We start from the raw sequence: 22,896 nt of genomic DNA on the forward strand, positions 1-22,896 counted from the left end.
ATTTTGAATACCTTGCAATCTAGTCCACATACACATATGTAAATATTTTAGGAAATAAAGTTTTCACAAAACCCTTATTATCTGCATTGCATTCACATTTTGTATTCTTTTTTAATCCAAGCTTTAACGCTGATCATTATCTACTAAACTGATATCATGACCTATCAAAGGGTCACCAACCATGGTTTGTAAAATGCTACAGTACAGCAATTCTTTCTCTATGAAGGTTTTTTAAAAATGCCAACTAGTCAGTACTACATCTTGTCCAGTCAACTGGTTAAAACATGGACATTCAGTTAAATAATATGTAGCATTACACAGATCACAATATTGCTGGTTATTAATCATCTGAAATTTAGATAAATTCAATTAATCTAGCTTATAACTATATATGTTCTTAAAATGCTCTGCAAATATATTTACCCTAAATGCTCACTGTAAAGGCATTATAGAAATCAATTTAGCTTCACAATCTGGAACTGGAATTTCAAAGAGAAACTGGAGGAATGCTATTTATCAAATTTTACAATGACCTTTTCTTTCTTGGGTTGACTTATTTAATCCTCTATGTTTGCATCTGCCATACAAGAATCTCTATCACCTCTCTCTTTGTATAGCTTGATTTTAGAATCTACTGCAACTTCCTACAGGGGGGTGGATCCATAATTTTTCTTTCTTGACAATTGGGATTTGCACACAGCTTTGCACTGTAATGCATATTCCAGCTCTCTGCTTATCCTGTGTCAATACATTTTTAAGCCATTGATGATATCAAATTCAACGGGCTTTTGATGTTATCAAATTTCACAGGCTTTTCAACCTTGAATTTCTTCATGTCTTCTCTATTCATACTTCATTTATTTTTGCTGTCACTCTTCTATGTCCCTGTCATTCTTCACATCTGGATCTATTTGCCTGTGTTTCAAATACTGAGCCTCCTGTCAATGATGATACACATTTCCCACTCTGATTTTTACAACCTCACTCTTGATCTTCATTGAAACCAAAAAAAGGCCATACAAAGCACCCCACCGCAGGAGTTTCCAGACACTTAAGTAAACGGGCCTATGATGCATTCTGTACTAAAGCCAAAGTTGAGTTCCCTTCAAGCTCCTGTTTGCCATCATTTTCTAGTGTGAAACTTTTCTGATTAGTTAAGTTCTGCATGTCTGCCTTTGAGCTAAGGCCTCTTTTCTGATCTACAACTACTTATTATTCATTTCGCTACCTTTCACTACTCTTCCACTAGCCCTTTCACTGATAAGTCATAATCTCAAAATTTCATGCAATTAGACTAACTTCACACAGCCTATCATTTAGGATCTTTTCTCCTATTAAGGACACACAGACAGTCCCTACACTACTGCAGACCTGGTTTCATTAGGAATGATATCAGAATCCAGGCACGAGAGACCCATTCTGGCAATTCCATGCCAGCAACTCCATTTCAAAAAAGTTTGCTTTCTTTTTTCACCCTGCTCAATAGTAATTAGATATGGTTCATGTCTATATTGATCAAAAAATTATTTATCTTCCTCTTGCAAGCTACTCATTCTTCTGTTTTATTCTAGCAGAAGCAATGAGAAATGTGCTCAAGATTGCAGTTAGGACAATTTAACTATGGATGGCGCTGTGACCTTGTGCAGTACAGGCGTCATAGAATCGTAATTATAATTTGAGAGCTGCATGATATTAGTTATGTAAACATTTAGGATGCTGGGGGAGGAGGGTGTTGTTTCTTTCCTTCCTCAAAAGGCCCTAATGACTTTTCATAACAGCTTTATGTTTAGATCATCAAATAACTTACCTACTATTTGCTATGTGAACCAGCCTCTTAGCCTCTTAGCTTTCTGTCATTATTAATATCTTCTTGTTATTATTAAGAATAAAGGTCAGCACCTTGGTCTTTCCTCATATCAAATAAAAACTCCACTTGACTCATTATAAGGAAAAATCACATTAATTAAAGTTGGTGCTGACCCCCAAAGTTCAAATATATTATGGAAATTGCACTTTAAAACTCTCCCAGTTATCATGCTATGAAGCCCCCAAATTAGAATTCTCCTGGAGTGTTCTTTGCTTCATGCCAGTGCGATCTGAAGTTCTCTCTTCTCCTCTCCCCATAGTTTATCTCCTCACACCACACGCAGAAGGGCATTGAGCCACATGCAGCAACTATAGCTGTATGCTCTGCTGGGTTTGGGGTTTTTTGTTTTTTGGGTATTTTTCATTTAAAATTTTACTCACTTTTAAGATTTCTAAGGTATGTACATAAAATGTAACATACTGGCCTGGCCACCTGGATTCTCTTTACTGCATGATATCATCACACCAAACAGAAGCACCAATCACTAAATAATCATTTTCATGTTAAGCACCTGATACCATATTCTGGTTATGTATGTATGTGTACATATATATTATCTATAAATGCATATAAGCGCCTTTTTAACATTTTTACAATGGAAAAAAGCCGTTAAATGTGAAGCCTGACACCAAGAAAAGAAACCACCTAATAATATACCTATGGGCTATACGGGGTCTGTTATTTTTCACAAATGTTCACTTAAAATCTCACTGTTATAAAAATCATTTGATATTCACATTAATATGTTTTCCAACATCTCTTCATTGTCATAGTCCTTGTCATACTACATAAAAGCAAAAAAAAAAAAAACAGTTTCTAAATTCTCATTTCAAATCATTTTCTTGTAAGTTTGGCTTGGTAAATCGAAAATTCTTATAAGTGAAATGTGTTGTAAGAAAATGAAAACTGTCTTCCCTGGGAGTACACATTCTTCTCTGCAATCTGGGGGAGTATTTGAAATGCACTGGCAGAGGAAAAAACCCTCTTCAGGGCCATTCCATAACTCTGAACTTAGGATGGATTAGCAGCTCCAAGAGGCAAGACCTCACTTTCTCACATGCTCAGCACCATCCAGATAAAGAACTGGTGATGATGGTCCTGAACTTGAGTAAATCCAGACCTTGTCCTCTTTTCAGAGTTCCCCATCAGAGCTCTGCACATGCTGGGCCACCCATCTGAGCCAGCCTGCATGTCCAAGAAGAGCACATCTGCTCTGACGCCCAGAAAGAAGAAAGGAAAACCTGGAAGACATATCCTCTTCTCCTGTCCAGATTGCTCCTATAGGCGTGCAAGGAAACCCAACCTGGAACAGGAGTCCCCTCTATTATGAAAGAAAGGCCTGACCTTTTGATCCTTACATAAAACCTCCATTTTGAATAACATGATTTTTTTTTTTCATGAGAAACTAAAAGGTAAGGGAAATTTTGCTGAATCCTAAGATATAATTAATTATATCCTAGCATTGTAATAAAGATCATTACCTATGCATCAGAAAAACCCTCCATTTGGGAATAAGCTCATCATGAATTAGGCTGTCAAGTCACAACCACTGCCATCAAAGAATTTTGGAAGAATTCCTTAAGTGCAATTACTGCTGATGCCACAAACCAATGAGAAAGATGAGCATCGTGGCTTTCAAAGTATATGGTATTCACTTCTCAACATGGCATGTGGGACATTTTAAATCACTTCCTTCTCTTTTCATTCTTCATGCCATTAATCATTCATTTTTTTATTCATTAACTCAATAAAAATGAACACCTATTATGTGCCAGACATATACGTACTACTGTGTGCCAAGATACAGTAGTAATAATAACATAAGAACAGTAACCCTACCTAACACAACTATACTGCTTGCCTACTATGTGCCAGACACTGTTCTCCTGTATACCTTGGCTTATTTAATCCTTGCACCAATCTCCTGAGGTAAGTACAATTATATGCTCACTCTGCAAATGAGCGACTGAAGTACAGAGGAATTAATTCCCTAGGTCATACAGTCAATGAGTAGCAGAGCCAGGGTTCAAACCCACATCTTTTTACTCCAGTGTCCATGATCTTGACCTCTATGCTATATGAAAAACAGACATGGATTTAAAGAACTTTCAGTATACTGGAAAAGACAGACATTAAACAAATAAACAAACAAACACATGTGTAATCTCAAATGCTGATAAGATATATAAGAAAAGAGCAAGGTGCCCTGAGAGAATGGTACAACATTGCCAAGGCTCTTCCTGCAGGCTAAGAAATGCAGTAATTACCTCAGGTGACTCTCATCTCAACTAAATGACAAAGGTATAAAATTTAAGAAAACAAGCTGATTAAAAAGAGCTGGGGAAAACTAAGGCTGGGAGGCTGGGGAAGGTAACTAAGCAATTCAGCCCTTAACGCTTGCCACAGAGCCTCGCCATCTTGGTGGCCCTTCCTGTTGGTACACTCAGAATGACCAGAGATAGGGATCTGGTGAATGCAACCCCCTCCTCCTAGCTTATCCCTACCAAATATGGAAATCTAACTGGATCCGGTGCCCCTTATTCACAGATGAAACCAAGTACCTCCTCATCTGCAGTTTTCCACCAAAAAGTCTGTGGTGGATGTCTAAAACCCTTAAATTCTGCCTTAATGCTTTAGCTTATTAAAAAAATAAAAGATTTCATTGGCCTATAATGGGTAAAACTTGAGTCTCTGAAAAAAATTTAAGACATGGTTGATAGTAAAACAAACAAAACCCCACCTTTATGAAACTTGGCTATTAATAGACTTGGAAACAGACTGAAATACTGATTTGAAAACAAATACATGAAAGCAGAGAGTCAAGCTCCCAGAAAGACAAAAGCCCCTTGCCATCCTGATTTAAAAAAAAAAAAAAACGATCTGTACTTTATTGCCCTGCTTGACAAGTACAGATCTACCTCTTTCTTATTAGTAGAGAAATCATACAGAAAGAAGAAACATCTCTCTTCTCAAGAAGTTGTCTCTCTGTGAATTGGGGAAATTTTGCATCTCTAATTGTTATTATTTATTTTATACATTATTTTTCTGTCTTCAGTCTTTATGTTTGGCATAGTCCCTAAGTATAGGATTACATCTGGAAGAAGTGTGACATATTAGCTCCTGATTCTGTAGTTTCACTCCACTGAGGTTAATGATGATTCAGAGGGGAGAGCGCGGAGAGGGCAGGTGTTCATAATAGCACCATTAATTATGTGCGCTTTGCACATCTAGGTAGAAAGCAACATCATTTTCAGGTCCAATAAATAAAGTACTTTTTCTAGTTCATTGTTCAGAATCATAAAAAGAATAATTCTTGATGTTGTATTGCCACAAGAAAGTCTCCTGCTTCATCATCTTAGTGTATCATTTCATATGGCATATTCCACCTGGCTCTGATATACGAGGTTTAGTAAAATGCTTAGATAACTAAATACACAACTTAATCATTTGACTTCTAATGAAGGTTAAACAGTCTCAAGCAAACGGCACATTAAGTCTCATCTTAATAGTTAGAAAATTACACTTGAGAGGCCTAGGTACACTTAAATTATGAGAAGCCTTCTTAACATTAAAAAGAAATAGCCTAAAGGTTAGAAACTAAACTTTGACAGTAACTTACAATACATTATGTTAAATTTACTGTTAGTGTCATGAGACTTTAAACACCTTAAAAGCACGTTAAACAAGACTTTCTTCAGATATACCTTCTTTATCCCATCCTTTAAAAACATCTGTGAATAAAACTGACTTTAACTCTTAATATAATTGACTTTGATTCATAATCAATTCTTTTTTAATTAATATACTTCAGTAATAAATAAGATTATGTCCTTCTGTGGTTTACCTAGAAATAAAATACCAAATAAATTGAAAATAAAGATTTTTAAAGTACGCCAGAGACTTAGGGATCTGGACTTCTCCGAAAATGAAGTAAATGTCCTTATATCTTCATCAGTACAAAGGCTATCATTACATTTTACATTGGTATATGGGAAACAGGACAGTATACTGATGTCAAATTTCTGAAAACATGACATCATATTTCACTACTGCAGAATAAATGATTTTTGTGTGCTCTATTCCAGGAAGAGGAAAGAAAAAAACATTGTAATAGTTGCAGTTTGTATTAACTTCAAAATGGTAATTTTTTACCAAAGATAGTTTTCTTTCCTTCTTAAAACAACAACAACTTTGGTTTAGAGCACAAAATCTCACAAAAATAAAATATCTTATAACATGTTGAGAAATCACCTGCAAATTACTTTCAGGCCTTTGAAAAAGAATCTAATTTGAATCACCAGTCTAAATAGGTCATTTAACTTAGAAAAATTAAAATTAGCTGTGCAGGGTCAATTCTTTTTTTCTAAAGCATCTGCATCCTCAACGTCCTGCTATCTTCAAAGTCAAACCAGATCTAAGTGCCAAGAACAACAATAATATATGAATTTATTCCAAATCTCAAAGTTAGTCTGCTCTTGAAATGGCCATAAAAGACAACATTATATATAAAAATGGGGGAGGGTGCTTCAAGAAGCTGGGGGTGGAAGGACAGAAGGAAAAGCAGAAAACTCATATTTCAGAAGAATAATGGTATATTTTCTGGGGGGTGTGTTCTCTACTGGTGTACATTTCTTGCCTCTCATGTGCCCATGTTCACGGTATATGGCAAATCAAAACCAGCTGAGGCATACTTAATACAAAGCAAATACTTCCAAACAAGTTCATTCTCCCACAAGCTTCTCCTACAGTAAACTAGCAGTATAAGATCATGAACTTAATGCTCTTGTCCGGCCCCCTTCAGGACTTAATCGTCCTGCAACATTCTGGTAAACTCAGGGATCAAAGCCCTACTCCCCAGAAAACCTTCCCAAGCATAGGAAAAACTACAAAATCTTGAAGGTAACACCTTTAAGAAAGAGAACTACAAAATAAAACAAAATACACATGAGAATGTGGCTGCCTGAGACATCCTATGTCCCTTCACAACCAGACCATCCATAAAATCAAAACAAAAACAGGAGGGTGTCAAGTGTTGGAGGATGGAGTCTGCCTTTAGAAGGCAGGGCACCCAAGGTGACTAGCAGAAAGGGAATCGGGATCACGGGAGGTAGGGAAAGGAGTCAGTTTTGTTTCAGGATTCTCCAAAGCCACCAGGAAATGCACCCCCATCCTTTCTGGGTTAAAAGTAACTTTGATGCTCAGAAAAAGTACTCTCGTATTCTCCAGCTAGCAACCATCTATCATCCACAGGCAAAGAGTGATCAGAAACACCAATGAAACAAGCTTTCCTCTCTGCCCATCTTCCTAAAGCCACTTCCCCAAAACTGAGATCTTGAGAAATCTTGATTCCCTCAAGATTTCTCTGTTTAAAGATGAAATGGAAGGACCTTTGCTCTGACAAGGAAGCAAACTGAAGACGTGACATTGGGGAATTGCGAAGGAACATTCTTAGCTACATTTTTTCTTAAAAGGGTAAAACCCAAAACGGAGTTCGAATTTCTTCACCTCCAGATGGACGATAAAAATTTTATAACTTCCCGGGACAAGCAACTTCACTCCAGCTCTCAACCACCCTCAAGAAGCGGTGACTGAAACCGTCCCAGAGAGCCACAGAGCAGGCTGACCCTCCCTGCACTACAATCACTCCAAATCCGCTTTTCGCCTCGCTGCCAGCTCCCGTTTAGTCCCTCAGCTCGCGCCCTGAGCCCCCGCTTCTTCTCCCCATCTCTAGTTCGTAGGGGACTCGGCCCAGCAACCGCCCTGCCTCCACCGCGTCCCTCTGGGTGGCGTGCCCCACACTTTGGAGGTTCTCGAAAGCCCCGGGACGAGGCGCTGGTGTCGAGGCTGGGGAACCCCGGGGATTCCGGCCTCCAAGGGCTCCCGCCAGAGCGGATTCAAGTTGCTCGGCCCCCAGCGGAGCGCACGGCCTCCCAGTCCCTCCCACTCCCGTCCCTCCCCGGCTCGAGCGCCCCGGGTCCCCCCGCCTCCGCGGAGGGGAGCGCGCACTCACCGGAGGTGAGCTGCATCCAGGCACAGATCTTGTACACCGTAGCCGTGTTGCAGAAGAAGAAGAGGGTAAAGCAAATGATGCAGGCGATGATGAGCATCATGGAGAGGCCGATAAAGAAGGAGGCGGCTTTGAAGGCTCCCGAGGGCAGCGTGGAGAAGTCCGTGAAGCTGCCCCTGCAGGTCAGCTCCCGAGAGAAGCCGTTGCCGATGCAGTAGTGGAAGAGCCCGAAATAGCCGGCCTGCGGGGTGTCCACGCCGTCGCCGATCCAGTAGGGCTGGATGAAGCACACCACGTTGACGATGGCAAAGCAGATGGTGAAGATGGCCCACAGCACGCCGATGGCCCGCGAGTTCCGCACATAGTTGGTGTGGTACAGCTTGGCAGCCTCCTGAGCCGGGAGCATCGCGGCGGCGGCGGCGGCGGCGGCGGCGGCTCCGGGCATTCTCCCCCTCCTCCTCCTCCTCCTCCTCCTCCTCCTCCTCCTCCTCGTCCTCCGCCTCCCCCCGCCTCTCCGCGCTCAGGAGACACACTCACCGAGCCGCGCGCGCTTCAACTCCCCTGCCTCCGCCTCAGCCCAGCAGCGCCAGTTCCAGAGTCTGCATCCTCGCTCCCGGAAGGAGGGCGGGGGAGCGCCGAGCACCCCTCCGGCTCGCCTGGCACAGCCTCCCGGCCCCCCTCCCTCCCTCCTGGTCCGGGCTGCAGCCCTCCTCACCGCCCTCCGCCCCTCTTCCCGCCGCCGCCGCCGCTGCAGCTGCTGCAGCTGAAGGCGGCAAATCCCGCGCTGGGCTGCGTGGCGCGCGAGCTCGGGCGCCCCCCCTCGGTTCCCGCCTTCCGCCTCCCTTCACGCCGCGAGCCCAGCGGCGCGTAGGACCTCAGCGACCCTGGGACGACCCTCAAGTGGCGGGCGTGGGCCGGGGACGCAAGCCTAGAGTTGGGGAGGGGGGACCTCAGGAGGGGGCGGGAGCACCCACAGGGATCCTAGAGGCGATCCCAGGATCCCGTTTGGTGTTAGTGGCCAGGCGCCGGAGGCTCGTTCTGAGAGCGTTTCAAGCACCGCACGGCGATGTGCTTCGACCTCTGCATCTTTGCAGACGCGCGAGGGGCAGCGCGGCAGGTGAAGGCGAGAGACGCCAAGGGAATAGAGGCGTGGTGCCCCAAGAGGTTCCCAGTGGCAACCACAGAACACCGCCCCCGGCTAACTCCTTGGTGGCCTTGGGTCGACGAGGTGGAGACAGAAGTTGGCCAGGAAACTGGCAGACAATAATGTAAAAGGCACACCTCAAGGGTGGTCTCATACCAGCTCAGCAGAGCTTATTTCCTCTTCGCGTCCCACCGCCCCGCCCCCCATGCAGCCTCATGAACTGTAGCCTATTGATGCCCTGCCATAGATGGGGCCTGTGGGGCATAGAAGTGGCTGTGTCACCAAAATGTATAGTTTTTCTGAAAACATCTGGTATTTTGGCCAGTGTTCTAATTCTTATACAAATATTCATTGGCAGCACTGGGCTGGGTGCTAAGGATACTACGACGACAGCAGATAGTTGTTTTTGTTCCTTGTCCAACTAACCAGAAAGTTCTTTTCAGAGTAATTTCCTCTAAATTATCCATATATAACCCCTTACATTTTCATGTGGCATTGCTGTTATACACGCCTGCACTTTGTGCTGTTTCCTTAGCTTAATGTTTTCACTTTGCAGTCTTTCTGTTGCTCTTTTAACAGTCCCTGCCTTTCAAACTCCCTTTCTTTGTTTCTATTTGTTACTTTTTTGGTTCCTTCTGGCTCTGATATAAAACGTGTAACCCCTACTCAAAGCAGTGAAACCGGAATGTTCAATGGCAGCATCAGATTTTGGTAACAAGCCATTTTGAACCATATGACTGCTGAATTCTCTGAGCAGAAGGGAGAGAGTTCAGTTAGAATTTGACCCTTAAATCTACACTTAATCACACACCTTATTATAACGCAGAAACATACGTAAGCTCCTTGACATTGTCTTGCCATTATGCCCAATCTGCCCAGCTTCTTAATAGGACAGTGAGACACGTGAGATACCAGGTAGAACATGAAGTTAGCAGGAAGAGGTAAGAACACTCAGAATGGTTCGGTTTGGAGGGGTGGCTACTGGGGACCAAGGAAGGAAAGCTCCAAAAGGCATTCGGCTACATAAGTGGCTATTATATGGAAGAGGGGTCACACCCTAAGTGGTGAAGACCAACCATGCCCCTCATCTAATAACCTGAAGATTTACGATTGTATGGGGAGAGGGGGGAGATAGTGGAAATAGGGATGTGGGACACAGAAGCTAAGGAAGGGATTGAAACTGGGAAAGAATTTAAAAGGGTGAGTGTTGGAATCTTACATTCAGTTTTTCCTACAGGCATGAAGTTCAAGGTCCACGAGGCAGGACTTTGGAAGTCAAGAGGACAGCGTTAAACAGTAGCATGAGACCTGAAAGTTTAGACGATGACTAAGAACTTCTCACAAATCTGGTTGTAGACTCTCAGAAGGTCTTTTAAAAATCAGAGGGATTGGGGAGGGGGAGGGGGAGGGAAGATGACCTAAATATGACCCAGCCCAATATAACACTTGCAAGTCTCTAAAAATGTAATTCGTGATGATGCCCCGTCAGTGCACTGGTGGCAATGGAGGGTCAGGACTTCTGTTAGGTTGCATCTGTTTTAACTCCCCTGAAATTGCTGTTAAATCAGAAAATCAGAAGTGTTTTAACATGGAAGGAGGAAGAGGAAAGGTGAGGGTAATTGGATTTATGGGGCCATCTGGCAGGCCATGTGTCCCAGGGGCAGAGATAGCTTTACAGCAAGAACTGACAGTAATTTCTAGTGACTCTTCCAAGCCCTCAAATCTCCCAAACCTGCTTGTATAAAGTGGTCTTTCTGGGCTTCCCTGGTGGCGCAGTGATTGAGAGTCCGCCTGCCGATGCAGGGGATACGGGTTTGTGCCCCGGTCCGGGAAGATCCCACATGCCACAAAGTGTCTGGGCCCGTGAGCCGTGGACACTGAGCCTGCGCATCCGGAGCCCGTGCTCCGCAACGGGAGAGGACACAGCAGTGAGAGGCCCGCGTACCGCAAAAAAAAAAGAAAAAAAAGTGGTCTTTCTTTAAAATCAGTGCCTAAAAGAGATCTTACTGATCCCCTAGGGTGGTTGAGATGGAAGGTTGCTGAGAGGGGAAAGGCTGAGAATCAAAAAGCCTGGTTTAGATCTCAGTGCTTAAATTGACTTTACAGGACCAAGAAAAGACTGGCAAGTGACTCAGATTCAAATGTCGTGATTCAAAGAGCTTTTCTATTTGAGTCGTGCCCAAGGAGACTTATTCTTATTTCAGTTTTAGAATTGCCTCTGGGTTCATGCTCAGTATCACTATGCCAAGGGACACACTCAAGGTGTCCCCTCTTATCAACAGCAACTAGGAACAGACCAGTGTTGGTGTATTGCTGACCTAAAGTGACCCCTTCCCCGTGAGAATCAGAGTTGTTGCTCCTTGAGGTGAGGGGTCAGTCAAGGGTGTACTGAACCCTTCCAATGGCCTTTCTCCCCACTTTTATCCTTCCCTGCACTACAAAAGATTTCCAGGGTGAAGCAGGATCTCCCAAGACTCTTGGAACCAGGGAAGAACTGGAATACATGTAAACTCTTCAGTTGCCATCGATGAATGCAGATTGTCCTTCTATTTCTTCCCAAATCCCCCCGTTGCCCATCTCCAACCTTGCCCTTGGCAACCAGAAACCCCAGAGATAAAACTGTCCCTATCCTTAATCTAAAGCTTTAGTCTGGCACCATGCAGATTTTAGGAGCTCAGACAGCTAAGCATCTGGGCAACTAATTACATTCATCAAATGTGATGTGACCAGGACAGCTGTTTGGGGGAAGAGGAAATAATAAATCTAGCCTGGTTCATGCTAAGAAGTTACTATTGATAGAAAAGTATTTTGAAACTATAACATGATTCATATGTGCTAAATAACTAGTAGAAGTCAGTGGCATTGACAGCATCAAATTAGAAACACTGAGCACTCAAATCTCAAACTTCACTGTTAAAAATGTTTTTCTCTTACTGCCACAAAGGGTCAGTAGTGAGACCCAGTTTTACCCCAAACTGTGTTTTAATGTTAGGGCTATAAAAGAGAAAACAGAAGAAGAATAGTTGGACTGTGTAACACTACTCAAAAGATTCCTGGTGAGTAAAAGGACTAAATGTTTTGATCCCAAACTAATCTGTGACGGCTTGGGAGAGTATAAATGTTTTGGAGGGCAAGGGACTTGGGATCCAGACCCAGCACCGTCTTCACCTAATCATGAGAAACCAAGGCTCTTGGGGGTCCTTTCCTCATCTCTAGAATTATGGTGATGAAGAGGGAAGGGACATCAGAGGAATTCTAAGGTCCCTTTCTGCAGTAAAATTCTATTCTGTTCTACAAAGACTATTCCAGGATGACTTTGCAAAAAAAACCGATAAAATGCAGTACTTGAAAAAAAAATGACGTGAGATCTAACAAGAGATATCAGACTCTGATGATGCAAACATTTTATTTAAAATTGAGAATCCTTTCTGAGGATTGTTATAATTTTTCAGGCAGTGGGCACTTAGTATTCAGGGGAGTCATTGCTATGACCTTGGAAAATGGAGAAAAAGGTGATTTCTAAAATCTGTTACTTAATCAATGATTAGGGCCAATATTAGATCCCACTCCAGAATATAAAGATTCTAAAAATGAAGCTCTCTTCACTCACCAAGGGTTTCCCTCTGCCTTTCCCCCAATCCTTTTTTTTTTTTTTTTAAGAGCTTTACAGAAATCATGAAACATTTCTTAGTCACTAGGTTAGCATTGGCAATCAGATGGATGGAGTGTTTCAATGCCCCATACAAATCAAGATCAAATGATCACAAGGCTCTGATTTCACTGCACCTTGGTCTATACCACTTTGCAATGAGATGTGGAACTCCACATACAGAGAAAAGTGGGAAATAGAAATATCATTCATTCTCTTTCCTGACCTTTTTCCTCCAGTTTGAATTGGATTATGTGTAAGAGTTATCCCTTTTATAAGTTCTTTTCACGTTTCCAGAACCAGCTAAAACCATAGCTTATTTTCTTATAAGGCTGAACACCTCCAGCGGCCTATGTTAGAAGAGCTATCTCTCTGTTAACCCTTTTAAGCCCTTGAGGATTTCAGAACAATTCTGTCTGAAGGTAAGTAGTAACCTCCATTGAGTAAAATACTATGAAAACGTGACCATCACTTGAGGGAGGATTTTTTAAGCCCGTCATGGAGTGCTATTATATTAAAGTTTTAAGTTCAGTATGTAGGTTCTGTTCTCTTTCAAGTTAGTGCTGATTGGTCTTCCTGATCTTCAAAAAAAATGAATTCTCTCTGCTATTCATTCTGAACCTGCTTCACGGAGTTTCCCATTCAAGATGCACCTTGACTGAAAATCAACATTTTCATTTGGAACATCTACACTTGTATTTTTAGTATTGGGCTCATATTTGAAACTGCTACTTGAATTCCCTGCTAAAGGCATCTTTATACACAAAACTTGTCTCTCCTACTAGGCAATCACTTGAGTCTCTCAAATCTCAGGTTCGGCCTTGGTGAGACTCTCCCCCAAGCCACATACTGTATATTTTAAGTCTTATAGTCCCAAACACCCCTCTAAATGTGAAGAAAACCCACCCAGATGCTTCCTTTTACTACTATAGTGACACAAAAATATTAATCTTGATAATTCAGTACTTTTATCGAAGGGGCACATTTTCATGCCGATTTTAGTCAGCTTTTGCTAGAGAAGCAAACCAAACTCTCAGTTGCTTATAAACACAAGCATTTTCTTTTAACCCACATCACACAATGGTTGTTGGTTGGCTAACCAAGGTCCAGGCAGTAAACCTGACTGCAGGTCTGCTTGTATTCTCATTCTGAAATCCAAGTTGAAGGAGCAGCTCCTATCTGGGGCATGTTTTTGGCATAAGGACAGAAGTGTAAGAGGCTAAGGCAAATTATAAAACTGTATCTAAAAACTTCTGTTCAAATATAGCATGCGGCATGTCATCTCATATTCCATTGGCCAAAGCATGTCATAACAAAAAGCCAAAAGTGAAAGTGCTGGGGGCATATAATCCTTTCACCAGGAAACAAATGTGTGAAAAATTAAGAACTTTAATCAAATCCATCACATCCATCCTCTGATAAAACTTTAATACCAACTTACTTTTCAAACAGTTCAACTTCCTGGGAAGACTATATGCATATATGATTTTTGTTTTAAGGCTGTAGACTATTTCATTTTGAATAAATACTTCACCCCACTCACTGGTCTTTTTTTTTTTTTTTTTTTTTTCGGCTGTGAGGCTTGCAGGACTCCCACTCAAGGAGTGACTATGATTAAGGCAAGACAGTTGGGCCTTATGAAAGCCCTTCATCCTGACTCTACCCGATCAGGGACTTCTGGGAGGAAGAATGACCTTCCCACCGTGGACAGATCTACTGACCAGGGATTGAACCTAGGCCCAACAGGGATACCTTGGAAATGAGAGAGCCATAGAAAAGCTAGATAAGCTCTCCACACACGTCCGGCCAAGGAATGACATGCACATTCAGAGGAGACAAAAAAGGATTTGATGGAAAGTAAAAGCTGAGGAAGACTTGAGAAATGCTGGAGGAATCCATTGTCAGAGGATTGAAGCCTTACAGGTTTGATGTATTTGAGCACAGTCTCTACGCAAATCATTTCCTGACCACAAAGCTATGCACACTTAAGGGAAAACTCTAGGAAGGCAGGCTAAAAAATAAATATAAAACTAATAATAAAAACTGAGCAGAGATATTAGCAGCCACACACCATGAGGGAAACAGATTCTGCAAGCTAAGTCCTAGCAAATTACTGAAAAAAAATGCCTCAGGAGGGAGAAATGAGAATCGAGAGTTGCTATAATTTATTATTTAAAAGGCTCAGTTTTCAACAACAGCAACAAGAAAGAGACATGCAAAGAAATAGTAAAGTCTAGCCCTCACTAAGGAGAAAAATCAGTCAGTAGAAAGTGACTTTGAGTGGGCCCAGATGTTGTTTGTTTGTTTGTTTTGACACAATAGTGTTTTATTTATTTTATATATATATATTCTTTAATTTATTTATTATTTTTGGCTGTGTTGGGTCTTCGTTGCTGCGCACAGGCTTTCTCTAGTTGCAGCGAACAGGGGCTACTCTTCATTGCTGTGCGCGGGCTTCTCATTGCAGTGGCTTCTCTTGTTGCATAGCACAGGCTCTAGGCACACAGATTTCAGTAATTGCAGTACGCGGGCTCAGTAGTTGTGGCTCGCAGGCTCTAGAGCGCAGGCTCAGTAGTTGTGGCACACAGGCTTAGTTGCTCCAGGGCATGTGGGATCTTCCTGGACCAGGAATTGAACCCGTGTCTCCTGCATTGGCAGGCGGATTCTTAACCACTGCACCACCAGGGAAGTCCCCAGTGGGCCCAAGTATTGGTTTTAGCATACAAAAACTTCAAAGCACCTATTTAAAATGTTTTAACAATACACCAACAAGAGGTTAATATCCAAAATATACAGACAGCTCATACAACTCAATATCCAAAAAAAAGAAACCTAATCAAAAAATGAGCAGAAGACCTAAATAGATATTTCTCCGAAGAAGACATATAGATGGCCAACAGGCACATGTAAAGATGCTTAACATCACTAATTGTTGGAGAGATGTAAATCAAAACCACAATGAGGTATCACACTGGTCAGAATGGCTTTCATCAAAAAGTCTACAAATAATAAATGCTGGAGAGGGTGTGTAGAAAAGATACCCCTCCTACTCTGTTGATGGGGATATAAATTGGTGCAGCCACTATGGAGAACAGTATGGCGGTTCCTTAAAAAACTAAAAATAGAGTTACTATATGACCCTGCAATCTCTCTTTTGGGTATATATCTGGAAAAGATGAAAACTGTAATTGAAAAAGATACATGCACCCCAATGTTCATAGCTAGCACTATTTACAATAGCCAATACATAGAAGCAACCTGGACATACATCAACAAATGATTGGCTTAAGAAGATGTGGTATATGTATGCAATGGAATATTACTCAGCCATACAAAAGAATGAACTGCTATACATAAAGTAAATAAGAAACAAAGATATATTGTGTAGCACAGGGAACCATGTTCAAAATCGTATACTAACCTATAATAGAAAATAATCTGAAATATATACATATATGAATCACTTTGCTGTACACCTGAAACTAATACAATATTATAAATCAACTACAGATCAATAAAAAAATAAATTTAAAAAATATGTTTTAAAAAATGAAAGGAAATCATGTTTAAGACTTACCTAAAAGTATAATAACTATTACATAACAAATAGAAAATTTCAATAGAGAAGTAGAAACTACAAAAAAGAACCAAATGGTGATTCTAGAGTTGAAAAATTCAATAACTGAAATGACAAATTCATTAGATAGGTTCAGCAGCAGATTTGATGTGATACCACAAAGCAACAGCGAATTTGAAGATAAATCAAGAGAAAGTATCCAATCTGAAGAAGATAGAGGAAAACAACAACAACAAAAAAGATTAAAGAAAAATAAGCAGAGCTTCAGAGATCTGTGAGACAATATCAAGTGTACCAAAGATGTGTAATGAGAATCCCGTATAGGGGCAAAAATTTATCTGAAGAAATAATGGCACAAAACTGTCCACATTTGAAGAAAAACATTACATATCCAAGAAGGTCAATAAATCCCAATTTGGATAAACACAAAGAGATCCATATCTAGGCATATCATAGTTAAATTGCTGAAGCTGAAAAGGAGGAAACATTGAAAACAGCAAGAGAAAAACACTTCATAGGAACACTGGAACAATACAATATATGGCTAATTTCTCATCAGAAACAATGGAGGCCAGTGGCATTGGGATGACGTATTCAATATGCTGAAAGAAAAAATAACTGTGAATCAAGAAGTCTATATCCAGGGAAGCTGTCCTTCAAAACTGAATATCAGGACTTCCCTGGTTATTAAGAATCTGCCTGCCAACACAGGGGACACAGGTTTGATCCCTGGTCCAGGAAGATCCCACATGCTGCGGAGCAACTAAGCCCATGCGCCACAACTACTGAGCCTGCGCTCTAGAGCCCGTGAGCTACAACTACTGAAACCCACACACCTAGAGCCCGTGCTCCGCAACAAGAGAATCCACTGCAATGAGAAGCCCATGCACTGCAATGAGGAGTAGCCCCCACTTGCCGCAACTGAAGAAAGCCCGCATACAGCAAGGAAGACCCAATGCAGCCAAAAAGAAAAAAACAAAACAAAACTGAGTATCACTCAGCAATTTCAAAAAAGAAGCAAACTATTGATACATGGAGTAGCTTGAATGAATTATGCTGAGTGAAGAAAAGCCAATCCCAGAAGATTACTGTATATACTTTTTTGGGGGCCACACAGCACTGTTTGTGGGATCTTAGTTCCCAGACCAGGGAATCAAACCCAGGCCCTTGGCAGTCGGAGGGTGGAGTCATAACCACTGGACGGCCAGGGAATTCCCAGAAGATTTCATACTTTGTGCTTCTATTTATATAACATTGTTAAAATAAAAAAAATTATAGAAGTGGCGAACAGATTAACAGCTGTTAGGTGTTAAGGAAGGAGTGGGTATCTGAGGGAAGTGGGTGTGGCTATAAAAAGGTAATTGGGAGGGGATCCTTGTATTGATGGTAATGTTTTGTATCTTGACTGTATCAATGTCAATATTCTAGTTGTGCTGTAGTGCTATAGTTCTGCAAAATGTTACCAACTGGAGGAAAACTGCATGAAGGGTACACAAGAATATCTCTGTATTATTTCTTATAATTGCATGTGAATCTACAATTATCTCAAAATAAAAAGTTTAATTCTAAAAATTCTATGTAAAGATGTACATATTTTAAACTTAAAAAACAAAAACAAAGTGAATGGACCAAACTCTCCAATAAAAATACAGAGATTGTCAGACTGGCTAGAAGACAATCTAAACATCTGTGAACTGGTAATGGATAAACAAAATGTGTTTTTATCTGTACAACATAATTTAGTCAACCACAGACATGAAAAAACTACTGATACATGCTTCAAGATGGATGAAGCTTAAAAGCATTACGCTAAGATAAAGAAGCCAGGAGCAAAAGATTCCATTTATAGGAAATCTCCAGAAAAGGAAAATACCTAGAGCGAGTAGATTAGTGATAGCCTGCAGCTGGAGGTGGGAGCAGGGATTGATTCAAATGGGCACAAGAAAACTTTGGGGGGAAATTTAAATGTTCTAAAACTGGATTATGATGATGGTTGCACAACTGTAGAAATTTACTAAAACAAATCCTGGAACTGCACATTTACAATGCTTGAATTTTATGGCATGTAAATTATACTTCAATAAAACTGTTTACCAAATTAAGTTTAATTAAGTCCCTATGCTTATACTTCTTTTGAAACCTACTCATACAATTATCAATCCAAAAGTCATCTACAAATTAAATATAGTCAAATCACCAAACTAATAAAATTCAAATGAACATTTCTAGGACACAACTGAGAAACTTAAAGATACCACCTAATGAAAATCTTCTTCTTAAATATTATTTATTCACTTGTACTAATACAAGTTGATATGCATAAAGACAAGATCAACTCAAGAAGTCCTCTCTCACTATAAATTTGGCCATGGTTGATCTGGCACAGGTTTTTTAGAGGCTGCAATGCCTGGACTACAATGTGCCCTGTAGCAACTCAATTATCTCACCAATTTTCTCCCTCCAAGCTACTGCAAAACTCTCCCTTGCACAGTTGGACCATAATGTGCTTTGGCTTTACTTGGTGCTTAGACATCATTCACTAGAATGTAAGCTCCACAGGACCGGGAACTTTTTCTGATTCACTGCTGTGTCCCCAAAGCATAGAATGGTAGTACGTGGCATATTGCAGATATCAAAAGAGTAAATGAGTGACTTTACACATAAAATCCACTCTATTATGTATTATTACTTCACAATATTACTCTGGTGTACTGTATCATTTACTTCTTTTTTTAATTTTTAAATTTTATTTTATTTATTTATTTTTTATACAGCAGGTTCTTATTAGTTATCTATTGTATACATATGAGTGTATATAGGTCAATCACAATCTCCCAGTTCATCCCACCACCACCCCCTCCCAATTTCCCCCCTTGGTGTCCATATGTTTGTTCTCTACATCTGTGTCTCTATTTCTGCCTTGCAAACTTGTTCATCTGTACCATTTTTCTAGATTTCACATACATGCATTAATATACGATATTTGTTTTTCTCTTTCTGACTTACTTCACTCTGTATGACAGTCTCTAGGTCCATCCACGTTTATACAAATGACCCAATTTCGTTCCTTTTTATGGCTGAGTAATATTCAATTGTATATATGTACTACATCTTCTTTATCCATTTGTCTTTCGATGAGCATTTAGGTTGCTTCCATGTCCTGGCTACTGTAAATAGTGCTGCAATGAACATTGGGGTGCATGTCTCTTTCTGAATTATGGTTTTCTCTGAGTATATGACCAGTAGTGGGATTGCTGGGTCATATGGTAGTTCCAGTTTTAGTGTCTTAAGGAACCTCCATACTGTTCTCCATAGTGGCTGTATCAATTTACATTCCCATCAACAGTACAAGAAGGTTCCCTTTTCTCCACACCCTCTCCAGCATTTGTTGTTTGTAGATTTTTTGATGATGGCCATTCTGACTGGTGTGAGGTGATACCTCATTGTAGTTTTGATTTTCATTTCTCTAATAATTAGTGATGCTGAGCAGCTTTTCATGTGCCTCTTGGCCATCTATATGTCTTCTTTGGAGAGTTGTCTATTTAGGTCTTCTGCCCATTTCTGGATTGGGTTGTTTGTTTTTTAATATTGAGCTGCACGAGCTGTTTATATATTTTGGAGATTAGTCCTTTGTCCATTGATTCATTTGCAAATATTTTCTCCCATTCTGAGGGTTGCCTTTTCATTTTGTTTATAGTCTCCTTTGCCGTGCAAAAGCTTTTAAGTTTCGTTAGGTCCCATTTTATTATTTTTGGTTTTATTTCCATTACTCTAGGAGGTGGATCAAAAAAGATCTTGCTGGGATTTATGTCAAAGAGTGTTCTTCCTATGTTTTCCTCTAAGAGTTTTATAGTGTCCAGTCTTACATTTAGGTCTCTAATCCATTTTGAGTTTATTTTTGTGTATGGTGTTAGGGGTGTTCCAATTTCATTCTTTTACATGTAGCTGTCCAGCTTTCCCAGCACCACTTATTGAAGAGACTGGCTTTTCTCCATTGTATATCCTTGCCTCCTTTGTCACAGATTAGCTGACAATAAGTGCGTAGGTTTATCTCTGGTCTTTCTATCCTGTTCCATTGATCTATATTTCTGTTTTTGTGCCAGTACCATATTGTCTTGATTACTGTAGCTTTGTAGTATAGTCTGAAGTTGGGGAGTCTGATTCCTCCAGCTCCGTTTTTTTCCCTCAAGACTGCTTTGGCTATTTGGGGTCTTTTGTGTCTCCACACAAATTTTAAGATTTTTTTGTTCTAGTTCTGTGAAAAATGTCATTGGTAGTTTGATAGGGATTGCATTGAATCTGTAGATTGCTTTGGGTAGTATAGTCATTTTCACAATATTGATTTTTCCAATCCAAGAACATGGTATATCTCTCCATCTGTTTGTGTCATCTGTGATTTCTTTCATTAGTGTCATAGTTTTCTGAGTACAGGTCTTTTATGTACCATTTTCAAATGACAGTATTATAGTCACTAAATAAGAAATCAACATTTTATTCTATGAAAATGATTTTCAGTTGCAAATTATCACTGTAAAAAAGAAGAGTGAAATTTTTTTCCTGTATTTGAAACTAATAAGAGTTGTGTAATAGTAGTTGTGGGATAAGTGTTATCTTCTTGACATCAGGATGTGTAGTAGGGCTGGACATTCTTACCAACACATTTAAAACTAAACTCTTTGGTGAATACCTCAGCATAAATGCAATCATAAACACGGAGCCCTCCTCTGATCTAAAACTGTTCGTCAGTGCAGTCTTTCAGCCTATCTCTTCAACAGACAATAAGTGTATCAGATAATTTGAAATACGCTTGTATTAACTTTTAAATTAGCATCTCATTAAAAATTCTCCTACAGAACTCAAAAATGCTGAAGAATGTGTTGTTTGGATCTCAGTTTAAGAAGCACTGGCCTAGGGACTTCCCTGGTGGTCCAGTGGCTAAGACTCCATGCTCCCAATGCAGGGGGCCCAGGTTCTATCCCTGGTCAAGGAACTAGGTCCCACGTGCCACAACTAAAGGTCCCGCATGCCGCAACTAAGGTCTGGCGCAGCCAAATAAATAAATAAAATATTTTAAAAAGAAGCACTGGCCTAAATCATTACACATTTCACCTGACAGTATTCTGCAGTTTCATGAGCATTTATATTTCATTAGTGTCCTCACTAAAAGCATGAAATAGTGCTCCAACTAATTATTCTGTTGGGAGGGGTATTCTACTTAATACATTTTTTCATTGAAAACCCCGGCTTTTAACAATTTTTCAGGCTTGATTCATTCCTACTGTGTTTTATTATGGAGAATTCTGAAATCTCAGTTGAGTATTTCTTCAAATGCTGAAGCAGATTCTTGGCCGGGGTGGAGGGGTAGCTGGACACTGGGGAGAGAGAGCAGGGAACAAAGACAGCTCACTGGGGAATTCCCTGGCAGTAAAGTGATTAGGACTCCATGCTTTCACTGCTGAGAGCGTGGGTTCCATCCCTGGTCAGGGAACTAAGATCCCGCTAGCCGTGCAGCATGGCCAAAAAAAATTAAAAATAAAAAGTGAAGATCAAAAAAAAAAAAAGAATGAGGTCTTAAAAAAATAAATAAATAAGACAGCTCACCAGCAACTTTCTGGTCTTTTCCATTGGCAGAGGCAATGGCAACCCCTTTGGGAAGAAGACTAGTTGTACTCCTAATCTTCCCCCACAGAATGTCAGCTCTGACACCTTTGCATTTGGGGGTCTTATATACATCGGATTCATTCCCTTCCTTCATTGACGTAAACAAATACTAATTAGTGCCTCCTGTAGTTTGTACAGTGTGCTAATTGTTGGAGTTATGGATGTAAGCGAGATACAGTCCCTGACTGAGGAGGCACACACTATCAGGTAAAAGAGACACAAATTGAGTATTGCAATGCATTGTGGTAAGTTCCAACATCGGATAGAGGTGCATTCTGAAGGCACAGAAGGGAAGCCTCTAACTAGCCTTAAATCCAAGAAAGCTCCCTTGATGAGGGATGGATTGATGAGGGGATAGAGAGAAGTGAGAACAAGCAGGGAAGATGTTACAAGAAGAGGCAGTAAAACCAGTAAAGGCACTAAGGCAGGAAAGAACTAGGGAACTTGGAACTGAAGAGAGATGTGCCCATTTTCTTATTCATCCCTCCGTCCATCCATCATCCATTCATCCAACAAATACTCAGTGTTAAATTATCTCTTAAATTCCAGATGCTGGGCTAAGTGGTATGGATTCAAAGGTTATAAAGATTTGACCCCCATTACTCTAGAGGAACCAGAATCCAGTGGTTCAGGAGAGACCTAAATAAATGCAGGATCTCCTATCTATTTCTTGAATCTGTTCAATTCTCTCCTTCTTTACCACCAGGCTAAGTTATTAATCACCTCTTGCCTGAACTACTGCAATAGCCACATCATTGTTCTTGCTTTCACCCTCTCCCATTTATCCTTCACACTGAGGACAGCGTACTTTTTGAAATGCAAATCTGATTAGGCCATTGCCTCTGTTTAGAACACTTCAGTGGCTTCTCACTTCTCTGAGACTAAAGGCAAAATGTCTTAGCATGCTCTTGCCTGGTCTGGATGCTTCTACCAGCCTCTTCAGCCTCAATTTATTTGACTCTGTCCTTCTCACTCACTTCTTCAGCCACAC

At 40.7% G+C, this 22,896-nt stretch overlaps 1 protein-coding gene across 1 annotated transcript in view; it reads right to left on the reverse strand.

Moving 5' to 3' along the window:
- The window catches only part of LHFPL3 (LHFPL tetraspan subfamily member 3), a 534,512-nt gene extending 526,147 nt beyond the window's left edge, over positions 1–8,365 (reverse strand). Inside the window, exon 1 of the mRNA XM_060020284.1 lies at positions 7,878–8,365. Coding sequence (XP_059876267.1) covers positions 7,878–8,319 — 442 coding nt within the window. The 5' untranslated portion in view covers positions 8,320–8,365. The remainder of the gene's footprint in view (positions 1–7,877) is intronic.
- Positions 8,366–22,896: the final 14,531 nt, after the last annotated feature.

Source organism: Delphinus delphis, chromosome 9 (genome assembly GCF_949987515.2).
Source record: "Delphinus delphis chromosome 9, mDelDel1.2, whole genome shotgun sequence".
Classification (NCBI taxonomy): Eukaryota; Metazoa; Chordata; class Mammalia; order Artiodactyla; family Delphinidae; genus Delphinus; species Delphinus delphis.